This window comes from Dermacentor silvarum, chromosome 1, assembly GCF_013339745.2.
Source record: "Dermacentor silvarum isolate Dsil-2018 chromosome 1, BIME_Dsil_1.4, whole genome shotgun sequence".
NCBI classification, from domain to species: Eukaryota; Metazoa; Arthropoda; class Arachnida; order Ixodida; family Ixodidae; genus Dermacentor; species Dermacentor silvarum.
This window is the reverse complement of record NC_051154.1, coordinates 434,604,569-434,619,061: the sequence shown is the minus strand read 5'-3', so window position 1 is coordinate 434,619,061 and position 14,493 is coordinate 434,604,569. Positions and strand designations below refer to the sequence as shown.

The window sequence follows — 14,493 nt, the reverse complement described above, 5'->3', positions numbered from 1 at the left end:
CATACGTTAGTCCTCTGCTACTGCTTGACTCCATCGATTCTATTGCTTTCCTTACGCAGAGAATATAGTCATTCGAAGAGACGATGAGCAAAAGGCTTGAGAAACCGAATTTTTGGTGTCATCCCTATGAGCGAAACAACGCAAGTCAAGCACGTGCGTTACGCCAACGGCGCCCTCTCTTCGTCGGCATTTCGTGGTTCCATTCAGTGCTCTAGATGATACGTCATATAGACAAGGGCCCGTATCCCCCCCTCCAAAAAGTGCACTTGCACTATTGAAACGTTCGTAATAGCAGATGCCAGCCAAACGTGATGATGGACTAATCATTACCGAAAGCAGCCCGCAAATGGCAGTCAGCACTCACGAATGAGAGGCTTTGTGAATGTAGGGCCAATATTTGCTATGCAGTTGAGCTCGGCGAGGCCATGGACCGAATGCTATGGCGGCGTATATTTCATTTGGTGCTGCGGCTGGTATCGATAACTGCATCACATTGAGCAAAGGAACACCGAATAGAAGCTAACGCAGTAATATGTTCTGAGGATTATAACAAAGAATAAATCAGCTAACATATTTTGAATGAATTACCTCCCGCATATTTACTACATTTTTCTACATGCAATTACTATGTTTTCGCATTCAGCTTGCAAATGTGAAGCTAACACGATCTGACAGTCTGATGCACAGATACAGTGCACGATATTATCTGAATGCAGCAGCACAGCGCGTGAGACAAATTTGCATAGGAAGAACAAATCAGGCAGCCCCAAACGATACGTTATTTAAACGTCAGAAAGCAGTAGTGACATCTTCATAAGAATTACAGCCACTTCTTTATGAATGGCTCAAAACGATTCTACCATGTATACAAGTCCGCAAAAGCAAATAGCACTCATTACGACGCACTCAGACGGAAGACGGAATATTGTTATGCAGAGAAAAAACTATTACAAGAAAACGAGATTTACTAATCCACCTTAGTCATAGCAGCGCCCCCCCCCCTCCCCCTCCCTTATAAGGCGCATGCATACATCCCAACAGGTTATCGATGACTTCAGGCCAGCCGAAAATAAGCATGCTTTAGCTACGAGCAACGACATAGGGCAATATAAAAAGATTAACGAAACGTACAAGTCCTCATTCTAGCCCAAGATCTACAAGTGTGCTCTTTGTGAATTTCTTATTGCGCCATCAGCTCCAGCGTCGCCTAAATGAAGAAGTGGGTAATTATAGGTAACGGACGTTTCTCAATGCTCAAAATTTGTGGCATTAAAGGTGTTGTTTTCCACGGAGCGCAAACTTCGAAGCACTCATTCGCCGCTTGCGATTGCTACCGCCTTCGCAAGACACTTCGTGCACAAAGTGCTTGCGCTGAAACTTGATCGCGCCATTGTGGCCATGAGGGCGAAGACACGCCCTATAGACTCGAGTAAGGGTCGCACTTTTTTTATTACGATTTTGATAAGCAGCGGCCCTTTCACGGGACCTCACCTTCTGGTAAAAATGGTGTCGGTGCAGCTGGCGACTTGTGCACACGCCAGCTCACGCCATCTAGTAACAGCACTCAGAAATGCGCAGCGGGCGAGGATTGATGATGATGATGATGATGATCTATTGGCATCCCCTTTGAAACGGGGCGGCGACAAATAGTCACCTAGCCTGCTTGATTTAATCAGGTATACTATACATGTTCTTTATCTTGCATTTTTGTATACCTATCATTATTTTTCTTTTTCAAAAATTTACCTTGTACCGCTGCCTATGATTTTAAGAGATCAGGTCGCATCCATCTTTTCCCTACTTTTTTTCCACCAGTACTCTAATCGTCTCTTGCTGATCTCTACAGCAAGGGATTCGCCCGACGCGCGCGCGACATCTGGCGCCGAACACGTTTGCTTCTTTTATTTTTTTTCAAATTTCGGACTGCCAAGTTGGGGGTGCGGCCCTTACGCGGGTGCGGTCCTTACACGAGTCTATAGGACAAACTACTTTTCTGTGAATTTTATCATCACAAGGGGAAGTAAAATAACTTTGCTAGTATTCACAGAGCTTTTCGTTCGGAAGTAATATTCGTCATTCTCCGCGCTCATTTTCTCTAACAATATGTTCAACGTCACGATTGGCTCACAGCTGCTTTTACGAACAATCCTAGCGCAAGTGTCTTTTGTGTGAATACGGCCGCTTGTGTTTGTGAGCCCTAGTTCTGTATTCACAAAAAAGCTATTATGCTAGCGTTGTTCGTAAGGCCAAACTCCATCCAATCCTAGTGCTATGCGTATTATTAGCGAAGGCGGCTTGCGAATGGCAAGAAGCACGTACAAACGTAAAGCTTTGAGAATTCGGCCCCTGGGGCCGTATTCACAAAACGTTCTTGCGTTAGAACTGTTTGTAAGAGTATTTTATAGCCAATGACATAGATCACTTACGAACAAGATGTTTGTGAAATCAGCCCCTGAGTGTTCCGCTCTAGTTGGATCATGCCCTGCGGCCTTGTGTACTTCGTCCTTTTATGCGAGCGTATTTCGCGTTGTAAAACTTTGAGCACTCGCAGCACTGACAAAAATTATTTGCTCACCCCTTGCCAGCCATATTACAAACGCTACTTCAAATGACTAATATGCTGGACAACTCATTCGAGTTCAAACGCATTGCTCGAGCTATCGCTTACCCCGGTCGCCTGTGGCTGCCCAGCAGAGTGGTGGAGTGGGGCCCGGCCTCCATTACATTCCCACTGCCTTCCGGAGAGTGGACATCACCGTAATTCCACTCCTTTTAACTCCTCGGAATGGTGATAATTGGACCATTTCCCACTCCTGAGGTGGATGAGCTGATCCATTCCGCTCCTCTAATACAAGTAAGGCTGTGGCAGGCGCAGAGGCGTGCAGGAGCGTGCATGTGTGGGCTGCAGAGCACATGTGGAGTCCAGGAGTCAAACTACTCACTGCCGCCACACGCATTCTACATCTAGTTTCAATCCAGCGGTACGCAAATTTAGCCGGCGAAGGTGCGAGCGAGATGGCTCTCAAACGCTTTCAGAGTGCAGACAATCCAGCCGCACGTGACCTGCGAATTATAAAACTAGACGTGAAACTATTTTCGCGAAATGACGAGAATTTAAGCTTCGCTTATTTATGTAATAAACGATGTGTGATGTTTTCTGCGCAATTTCTCATTGACTCCGTTTAACGTTCAAAAGCAACACTGTAGAGCTGTAAGAGATGCCAAGTGGCACTCCGGGTTAATTTTAACCACCTAGGGATCTTTATTGTGCTCTCGAAAGCGCTGTTGCATGCAGCCCCCAACCAAAATGTAAATGTGGCCGCCGCCACAGAGCTAACTCCCAGATAATTGACAACATTGCAGTCTGCACCGAAGCCTTTAGGTGCGCATAATCCGCCGCCAGCTACACATCATGAGCCCAACTTTGGCAAAGCTACTGGAAAAGACATACAACAGGCAGTGGCTGCAGGGGACATTATACCTTTCGAATGCGGCTGTTCCGTCACCGCTGCAGAGGGATCCGCGGCCCGACGAGAAAGACGTGGCCGAAGAGCGGGTGAATCCCCCGCAGCGACCGGGTCCCGCCGCAACAGTAGCGGCCAAACCCGACGGCGCGGCAGTGCTTCCTCGGCGCTCCTGGTCGCCGGCGCCGGCAGACGCAGAGCCCGCTGCCGTACGCCGGTGGTGTTGTGCCGAGGCCGCGACCACGTGCTGGGCGCTGGGCCAGACTCGGCGCTGTCTACGCCGGTCGCAGCCGCGGTGGCCGTGCGCAGCCGGGACGGCCGATCGGGACCCCGGCCCGCCATGCGGAGGCGGACGAGCCACCGTGGCGGGTCATTCAGAGGAGGCGGTCGAGAAGCTGCGCAGGCTCTTGGGCTGGTCCGGCATGGAGACGGCGTTGAGCAGGGCGCGCCGGATCCAGGGGTCCGTCTTGAAACCCTCGCAGAACTCCTCGCGGCTGATGCGGGCGTCAGCGTCCTGCGTCGTCCCCAGACCGGAGCAAGCAATACCTATGAATGAGCGCTGGTGCTCTTCCCATATTCCCCAGTTGAGCGATAAGAAGGAGCACGAAGTGCCTGACTGTCAATTCCGACACTTGAGTTAACGCTCCAACTAAATATTTAGTGAGAGATATCGGGCTCCGCGCAATTTGCTCTTCAAGTTCAATTTTCTCTCCAAATCACACGGCTCAATGTTGTTAGCCATTGCAGGAGTGTCGCAAAACACTGGGCTGCAAGAACTGCTTCAGTTTATCAGAAAAGTTCTATGTTCGAGTGCAACGATGGGATAATATTTTGGGAAACATTACCATATGTGCTAACATAAGTGAACTCAATGGAATCCCGACGAAACCGTCACACTATCCTGGAGAGCAGAAACAACAAAGCATATGAGTTCACGCAGTGGAACTTTTACGGTAAATAAGAAGCCCTCGTAGAAGCTATCAAGGCGACGTTTCCGACCTACTACAAACCTCATCTCGCACTCGCTTGTATAAAATAAATTTATGTTCTCCACAGAGAACGAAAGAGAGAGAGAGAGTGTGTGCGTGTGTTTACTTCGAACCCTTGGAACATCTTTGGTGATTATGATGGTGATGCCTATAATAATAGTAACACATTGCTACGCGAAGTAGATAATTCGCTGAAGTCTTATGCTGTTAATGTTTTCTGTGTCCGCTGCTGTAACGCGCTGAACACATTTTAAACGGCATGCAAACTTTCATCACATCTGCAGCGCTCTCTCCATTGTTGTAAGAGCATGGTGCCGTATCGTGTTTCTTTCGGTTTAACAGCTACTGCAAACTGTACGTTCAGTGATCGCTACCTCTGCATATGTTTCTTTGAGTATGGAGGCGGCAAGGTATCGACGCTATTTGGAGCGTTGCGACTGAATTGACGTAGTATTGTTTTCAACACACCTATGGAATGTTTCTGTGACGTTGAATAATGATAATTAACGAAAGTTGCTCGGCTCATTGCATTGTAGAAAGCTCAACCATTGTCGAAGAGGTTGGACAGCATTTAGTGTCATCTGGAAGCGCCCACACTGGCGGCAACGGTATGGCAACCATCGTCTACATGAGGCTAGTATCTCGGTTAGCAGGTGCGGAGGTTCCTTGCACCGTATCGCATGCGATAGACCTGGTGCAGTTACGCGTTTTTGCGTCGGCGAATCGAGGGTTGTGTTGCAGTGCACCGTGAACAGGTGCGCGTAGTGTAGTGAACCTAATGTAAATCGAACAGGCGCTAGGTTTCACGCCCAAAAAGTACCGGTTCGCGAAACGCAAGCGTCTACGTGAGCGAACACAATGCCGAAAAAAAAAGCAATGAACAATGAAAACGTAGGTAACTTATATCAACCACGACTGCTCCCTGAGGGGTAATCAGCCGCATTCGAGCGTAAAGGTGAGCTCCGGCGCTCACACTCCGAACCTAATACATTAACAAATCTTTAGCACTGGCAAAGCTTCAAGAGAGAGAGAGGGTACGCAAAGTCAAAGCTGCAAGACATGTAGAAGTTGTTTGCATATGGCTAAGATAAACTGTCGCGCATTGCTAACATTAAGCAACATAATTGTTGTTTTCAAAACCACTGTCTGTAGTATCACTCTCTGGTGCTAGGACTGTCTTCAACGTATAAAAACTGCGAGCGGATTTCACCGAAGTGGATATGAGCGTATTACATGGCGTGGTAACGAGACCCGGCATTCCTTCCATTGGATTCCTTGTATTCTGAATAATACTACACAGATATAGCGAAACAGCTGCGCCATAAACGAATAGCGAAGGGACTGAAAGAGAGGGGAACGGAAGAAATAGAATAAAGAATGTGGCAACACCTTTTTTTGTCACGGCGACAAGCATTGTCTTTATTTGGAGCAAATACTCGCGGACTGCAGTGCGCCAAGAATAATGCAAAAGTTGGAAATCAGCAAGAGGACACTTCCGGTCGTCGTAACTGCGCTGATACAGAATGCCTTCGAAACATTCTGGTGGGAGGACATTCCTTGAAGAATGCCTACACATTCTCTGGTTTCTTCGTAACTATGTTATCAACTGTTTCAGGGCTCTGTAAAATCTCAACATCATGCGCAAACGACAGCAAATATATAGGCATATATATAGGCATATATATAGCAAACGACAGCAAATGTATAGGCAACAAATATAACTGAATCAGTTGCAAATACCGGCGTTACTGTTGTGTGAACCGGCAGAGTACGTTCAAAGTCAACATGTAGCTTCAGACTCTCTTCTTTAATCTAACGGTACTAACAAAATATAGTCTGCCATGGCGGATGGCATTTGAGCAGATCGTTATGCTGCGACTCTCGAATCTGCATTAAAGTGTTTGGTGCAGTCAGTGCCGCAACATTTCCCCACCGCTACTTTCAAAACGTCTTTGTCGCGTTGCCGCTGTCGTAAGATTTTTGTTCGTTAAATCGACCATGTGTATGTTCGAAGATAACAAATTTTGCCTGCAGAGTAGTGGAAGGACGATTACTAAGCTGGTAACATCATTGCCACAGTGGCTGCGGATCTTAACAGTACACCAACCGCCTTCTCGCTATAAATACTGCGTCACATAAAAAGGTAGGCACTCCTTTAATACAGTTGCCGTAACCTAACTCTTGAACAACGTTTTCCATCTGGGCCCGAAATCACAAAAACTTCTTCCGCTAAAATTGTTCGCAAGAAAGAATTTCAGCCAATCCGGATGCCAGACATATCATTAGCGAAAGCGGCCAGCCAATGGCAAAGCGAACTTACGAAAGAATAGCTTTGTGAATCGGGCCCGTGATTCTCACCGTTATCCAATAATGCAAAGAACCCGCATGTGGTCTTTTTCATATTTCTCGCGAATCAATGCGTCCAGTATCCGACCACCCGTAACAGTGCCAGTGGGACTGCGGCACATCGAGTTCGACGAAATAGCTTTTCTCAGACGTCACATAAGTATTTAGTTCGGTGTGCCTTCCGTCTAACTACACGAGTGTAGACTACTTGCGCCATGATAACAAGGTTTTTTTCAGTGGAGCAATTGTTTTGTTTTAACCTGCTTCTGTGTTTCCATAAGTTAGTAACAAATCAGCTACAATTCAACTTTATTGATGTTTACCCGGTCAAAAGCAATATTCCTAGGAGATTTGCCTATAAACATCTTTTTACTTCCCAGAGCTCACACTAGTAATGGACAAATGACTTGAGCATACACAGAAATTAAATAATGAAATAATTTACCATAATTTTTAAAATAATCAGCCCCATGTTTTAAATTATCACTTACAGCATATATTTTACAATAAATTCAGCGATAATTTTTACATTCAGTTGTATATTGTATTACGTGTAGTAATTGTACTGTTATATGTGAATTTTTCTTACTTCTGTGTTTTTACCTACTACATATATATGTTTCAGAATTGTTATTACAGTCTGGCTTGATTTTGTTGTTCATTCATATTCATTAATACCTGTTGTGCGGCTTTTAATGCATAAATTCTTTTTATTTCCTGTTGAGGACCCCGGTGAACTCTCCTCTACACAATGTACTATCTGTATCTTCTGTTTTTTGTAACAAATAAACCATTCCTAATTAATTCTAGATTTCATTCAATTTTTGCGTAGGTCAGCTCTGTCCTATGCCTGGAAATTTCTACTCTCATCACCCATCCTAAGACTATGCCCTGCTCAAGTATGTTCTCTCTGCTTGGCACTCATTTTGTTATTTTAATTGGCCACTGGTAATCCGTTGTGCGCATTACACAACTTCCCTCGAATCAGTATCCCCGTCCACCTATCTCTTGACGGTATAGCTATCATTACGCTCTCCGTCTCTTGTTGCATAGTCGTCACGCCTTAAAGCGAAGATTTTTTAGCGAACCCTCTCGAACTTTGCTGTCCGTGGGTACTGTGTGTAGCTTTCAGACGAATAGTGCAACTCTGACGGAAAATAATACAATTATGCGTCCTATGGTAAGATCGAACCGCCCGGAGCTCTAACCAATGAACCACAATCGTGTGGATATTGCTCTCGTGCCAACGCCAGCTAGCTATTCGAGAGGATTGGCTCACGCGTCACGTGACGTAGCACAAGTGCGCAAGAGCACGTGCGCGTCACAGCACATGACCGCGAAAATATGTGAGAGCGCACACGTGTGTGCGAGTGAATCGCTTCACGAACGTTTCACTTCCCATATAGATTCTAGCATGCATTTTTGATCTGCAGAATTTTCATTTACAGCTTAGAGCTTTTATAGTGATGGAGGGGCCGAATTCACGAAGCCGTTCGTTCGTAAATGCTCCTTGCAATTGTGTGACAGCCTTCGTTAATAATATGTCCACCATCATAATTGGTTGAAATTGGCTCTTACGAACAATTCTAACGTAAGGGCTTTTTCGTCAATATAGGCCCAGTGAAGACGTCCGTCGACAGGACTGCCATCACATCGTGAGTGCGTGAGTCTATATTTTGAGCAGTTTAACATACGGAAGCTTGATTTACACCCCCAATAAACACGTTAAATCCCCATTACATTTTAAAATATTTTTCTGGCATTCTTCATACATTGTCGCAAGTGTTGTTGCTGTTGTGGGTTACAATTCTGGGGCTGAATTCACAAAGCTTCTCGGCCCGTATTCACCAAATGATCTTACGCTTGAATTCTTCGAAAAAATGATATTTCAGCCAATTTTTAGGCTTGACAAATTATAAGCAAACGGGAGCGCCCGATGGCAAAGGATATGTGCGATAAAAATCAAGGTAATTCCACCCTGCGAAGGTCGATGACCAGCGGAGCTGTAAACGTCGTGGTTAGAAAACGTGTGGTAAAGACTATATTGCATCACTCATTGTTACTGAGTAATGACGGCCACAATGGCTTTGTGGTCGCTATGATAAACACTGATCGGCATACTCACAACTGCAGACATATTCTTTGATAATGTCAAATCGATGCACGTACGCCTCTGGGTGGTCGCTTCGGGCCGGATCGGTGTGGTATCGCAAGCGAAATGTATCCAATACGAAACGCGTAAACCACTCCCTTTTCGGTTCCGAAACATCACATTGAAATCACCGACAACCACCAGAGGAGTAGTGCCACCGAAACTAACCCACGCAAAGTGAGTAGCCATGTACCTTTCGACATTGCATTTTGACATCGAAGAGACTTTTGCGTGTCTTCGCCGCATTCTCCGATTCCCGACACGCATCGTCCCGTCCGGCCTGCCACTTACGGTCCACCTCTCGGGCACGATATTCGATGGGGCACTGTTCGCTGCACTTTGGTGACTGCTTGTAACCTCTGCCTTACGGGGGTATGAGCCATTGCTTACGAGGGTATGAGCCATTGATGATCACAGTTTTCGACTTGCTGTTCTGTATTCTGTATGCGTGATTCCAAAGAATGTAAGCACTGTTCACTTCACTTTGCTGAATGCTTGTAGCATCTGCCTCACGGGACTATGAGCCATTGCTTACGGGGGTATGAGCCATTGATGATGATAGTTTTTGTGTGCCGACACGAAAATTCTATGGTACCCTGGACATATACAGCTCCGCTGTAAAAGCTTTGTGACTACGCGCCCTCGTTCATAGGTGTTTCTTGCCATTGGCCGGTCACCATTCCTAACACTACGTCCAGCATCAGGATTCGCTGAATTTTTTTAACGAACCATTCTAGTGTAAGAACTATTTCAGAACACGGGCCATTTCTGACAGTGCGGGTGCTAATCCGCGCTTCCTTTGCGCGCGTTTCCGACTGGTAGCAATAACAGGTTAAAATACCGGATGTTTCACTTTCAGAAATGTTTAAAGGTTGCCTGTGGCAGCTAGCACAATTCTAGTTAATGAGCTGGTCTGCTCGAAGAGCCGAACATTACTTGCAAAAAATATTGAAATGCATAATCCACTAATCAACAAAAAAATAATTAAGTTTAACTAATTACCTTATAGCCCATACTGCAACTTGCTAAATCTAGCCGTGGAGTTCGCAACGCGGATCCACTTGGAACAAATTCGCAGTATAACATCAGTATCGAGATATTAATTCCCGAACTTTGCGGAGAAATGCATTGGCGCTCCAGTTAATTTCTTAACAAAACGTTGTTTTATGCATTGAAGCACAAAAGCAAATGGAACGCCAATACATTTCTCCCCACATTTTGGCAATTTCTACATGTTCGTAACCAGTGCAGCGTAAGTTCTTTCAGTGCGAACCATATTTTTTTTGTCTCAATCTTTCCCTCTTGCAAGTAGCTGAATGCTTGCTTATATTGCCCCTTGAGTTTTCTCTCCATGTCTTGTTACCAGATGGCGCAACGTGTCCATACGAGGCTACCCATTGTGCGTAACACGAGCGTACATGTGACCAAGACACGGTAGCAACGAAGACGATACCGGCAACGAAACGAGAAAACCGCGACAATGACGACGGCGTCATGACGACAACGACAGCATGACGGCGATGACAAGATAAAAGTAACGAGTTGATGAAGAGGAAGGTGGCATGACGACTACGACAGCATGACAAGTACGATAGCATGATGACTACGGCGGCATAAATAAGACGAAACAATAATTACCACGATTGTATGACCAGGTATGACGAGGACTGCGACAAAGACATGTATATCATGACAACGATGACCCATAATTTCCAGCCATAAAAATCCTTAAAGAATAAATCAACAAGTAGACAGGACTGAAGATACTGGTCCGCCTTTGCTGCCTGTCTGATGGTGCTTACTCAGCCAACAAACTCTCCCGTCTTTCAGCTTTAGACAGCGGCGGTGACGGTATGGTAGCATTGACACGTAGGGGACGACGACAACGACAAGCCCACGCAGGGCGACGAGAGCGTGACTATTTTAGTGTTCTATATTGTTCGTATCTTTGAGCCCACTTAACTTTGATTTGTACTGTTTTGGCAAAGCGAGGAGTAGCCATCATCGCCTATGATGCTAACCTTTCCACCGCATGGATTTCATATTTCCGCCTGTCTAGTGCGGCAAAGACAACGACCTAAAAAGGCATATCGGCGCGTGTGAAAAACATAGAGAGCAAGAAGAAGAAGAAGCAGTGACTAGCGCGCGGTATTAAAAAACCATCCGTTCTTGTTACTGCCTCGGCCGACAAGTGCATTTCGTTTGTCCCTTGAGTTTCCGACGTCGCGACAATATTTTAAAAATAAAAACAAAACGACCACACGATCATTACGATGACGGCTGCCTCACGAATAAAATGGTGTCGCAGTCTGATGTTGCAATTTGAGACATCTATAGAACGTGCATCGTCATTAAAGATGCTTCGCTTAACATTATTTTCCGGAAAACATCGCATCAGCATAACCTTTCTTTCATTGTGACTTCTACATGCCAGGTGGCTGTAGTAGACAAGACCAAATATGCCTACACCACATCAGAAAAAGCGTCGCCTACAGGAACTACTTCAAGAGCAAGATGAAACTGACTGACTCGCCAATGTGCTTTCAATGTAACGCCCCTGAAGACCTGCAACATGTTCTGCGTGACTGCTGCCGCTACGCGTCAGAGAGACAGTCTTTGAAGGGGGCATTACACCTTAAATAGGACTCGAGCTGGGAAATGCGGCATATTCTTAGGCCCATGGCAAAGCACCACCTGCTCGTTACGCGCCACGAAAGCGCTGCTGATGTTCTTGCGGGCCACGAGCCTTAACGAAACTTCGCAAATTGTGTAATATGTGTGTGCGTTTATCACTGTATATATCATAATCATTACCCAGAACCTGGAGTAGCACGTCAGGCGAATAGCCAGGCAAACATCTCCAGCATCTCATTGAAGCATGTTTCTCTCTCTCTCTCTCTCTCATTCGTGTGGCGTTCGTGAGCATTGAGCCTGCTAGAGAGGCAGAAAAAAAGGAACAAACACAGACTGAGAAGAAACAGCTCTATTGCGAAGCACTGTTTCTCATGGTCTAGCAGCGCCAGTCAAACAACTGAACGAATGACTACATAAGCAACGCTTAAAATAGGTCTTCACTTGAACACCAATGTGAACTGTTATCACTTTGTGCCCCTGCAAGCGGCAAAATTCATCCGAAGCTTTATTTTCGTTTACGAGGCATCGAGCACGATGTTACAAGCAGCCGTGACGGTAAACTACGTCGTGATGGTACAAGGGACCCCGATGTTACAAACAGTTGTAATGTTAAGAGGAACCATGACGTTGCAGGGACATTCTGATGCATACAGCTTACCTATTTAGCGCAGTACAAGAGCCCGCAAGAGCTGCATACAAGGGTTGAAATATGCTATCGCGGAGATAAATCTGGCCCACTCACTGAAGCAATTTTAGTACTACGGCAAAGAGCAACACAACCATCGAACCCTATAGGAGCCGTTGGAACTTACGGTGTCCAGTTTTGCGAAGAGCTGGTCGACCCTCTTGCGCGGGTTATCCGCGCCGGCGGCCTCCGAGTCGGCGGGTCCCGCCTTGCCGTGCAGCACGTAGATGGCCGTCACGATGTCCAGCATCTCGGACCGCGTCACGAACCCGTCGTTGTCCAGGTCGTACAGGTTGAAGGCCCCTGTGGCGTAACAGGCGCGCATACTTCAGTCATAGCCTCTTCGAGACGTCATGACACCTCAAATAGTTATGTACGTCATTCTGATTTTTTGAGGTACACGGGGCAAGGTGCAAAACAAAAACCGCCGGTACTATTATAGGTAATGCTTCTTTGTTATATTTTGTTGATGTCAGGCTTGGCGGTTGACAGATTTTTCCCACCGTTTATTTTCAAAGGGAAGAAGTGCGTTAGAAGGTCACTTACCAGCTATGTGACGTATCCCGCACGCATGACTCACTTTTAGATTACTGCAGCGCTATGGCGATATACTAAAGAAAGGTACCGGACTAGTCCTCAAGGTTAAAATCCTACCCCAAGCATTACGCCCCTAACTTATGCCGATGTTTTTGCGATCGTGTGCCCACGTGACTTTAGTTTCTGCTTTGTGCAGACATTTATTTACTCAACTGCCAAGTTTGTGCCCCCATTAAATCCGTCTGAGATCTTAAGAACATAACGTATGACGCAAACCATAAGATCCACCCAATCATTTCTCCGGCTATATTTTCAGACGTCACCCAATTTCGCCGCACCCACCGTGGTAGTTTAGTGGCTGTTGTGCTGCTCCTGCGGGACTCGAGGTTACGGGTTCAATCCGGGCTGCTTCGGCGGCATTTCGATGAATGCGAAATTTAAAAGCACTCGTGTACTTCGATTTAGGCAAAAGCTAAAAAAACCTGGTGGTCAAAATTAATCCGGAGTCCCCCTCTACGGCGTGCCTCATAGTGAGGTCGTGGTTTTGTCTCGTAACAGCCCAAAATTTATTTGTCCTTAATTTTGCCACCATTGAACGTTCGTTTGCCTCACACATAGGCGAGTGAGCATTCACCTGTGCCCGTAGATTTCCTCAACATCTTACACTTCACACTCCGAAGTAAACATGCATGATCGGACAGGCGAACACTTCTTTGCTTATCATTCGCCGCTCTATATCTCTCCAACTCACCATAAAAACTAAAGAAGAACGGTAAACCAAGCAAGTTTTTGGAAAAGAGCGCACGGACAACATCGTTTCATTTTTTTTAATCCCATTTGACAGATAACACGCTTCAGTGATCCCAGGTGAATTCCCAGAAGAGGCGGATATTTCCTGCATGCGAAAGAGCAACGTCCCGTTAGATAATTAAAAAATTACCTAATAACTCGTTAAATATTCATTTTTATGGCGCATGCTGTAATTGTAAACTCCAAGTGGAGCAGTAAAAGTATGTGTGCTTAGCGTAAATCTCAAACCAAACACCTATTTAAAGATAACTGTTATTAAAATCTGCTTTGAATATATTGGTGCTTCAATTAATAGTTTGCCAAAAGTGACCCTCCATCAGTTCCTCATGATCGTCACTGGATTGCAAATGCATTCTTAAGCAGATTTTCCGGACAGAAATCTTGAAATGGTGCTAGTCTTAGGATTTCTCCTAAGCAAACATAACTTTCCTACTACTTGGCTTCAATTCAACAATTACAACACGTACCATAATGGGCACAAATAAATACTAGTGAAAAGGTTTAACTACCTTGTTATACAATGCAATATGTCGGGCAATTCCACCCCATCAGAAAAGCAACTTAGGCTGAATAGAGTTATACGCTCCATGCGATAAAAAAAGAAAAAGAAAAGCTGAGCTGAAAAAAATAAACTAAACAGCCGATATGACACAGAAATGACCTTGCGATGGGCATTTTTTTCAAACACAACAAATATTGCATTGTAATATTACTGTATTTTTAGGAATATTGTATTTTTATATTATTAACGCATGCGTGTTATAGTATAGTAGACATTGTGTCAAAAATGTTTATAAATTCCTACGCTGTCACTGCCTGCCATGGAAACGGGGCCTCGAAGCTGTTCGAGTGAATAGATCGACTTTTTTTTTTCGA

At 45.4% G+C, this 14,493-nt stretch overlaps 1 protein-coding gene across 2 annotated transcripts in view; it reads right to left on the bottom strand.

Annotated features, from left to right (window-relative positions):
- The window catches only part of LOC119448495 (frequenin-1-like), a 530,094-nt gene that overhangs the window by 12,255 nt on the left and 503,346 nt on the right, over window positions 1-14,493 (bottom strand). For both annotated transcript variants that reach the window (XM_049660784.1, XM_049660783.1), the window contains exons 6-7: window positions 12,398-12,573; window positions 3,482-3,978 (exon numbers count right to left, since the gene is read on the bottom strand). In XM_049660784.1, the coding sequence (XP_049516741.1) occupies window positions 3,835-3,978; window positions 12,398-12,573 (320 nt within the window). In that variant the 3' untranslated portion in view covers window positions 3,482-3,834. The remainder of the gene's footprint in view (window positions 1-3,481; window positions 3,979-12,397; window positions 12,574-14,493) is intronic.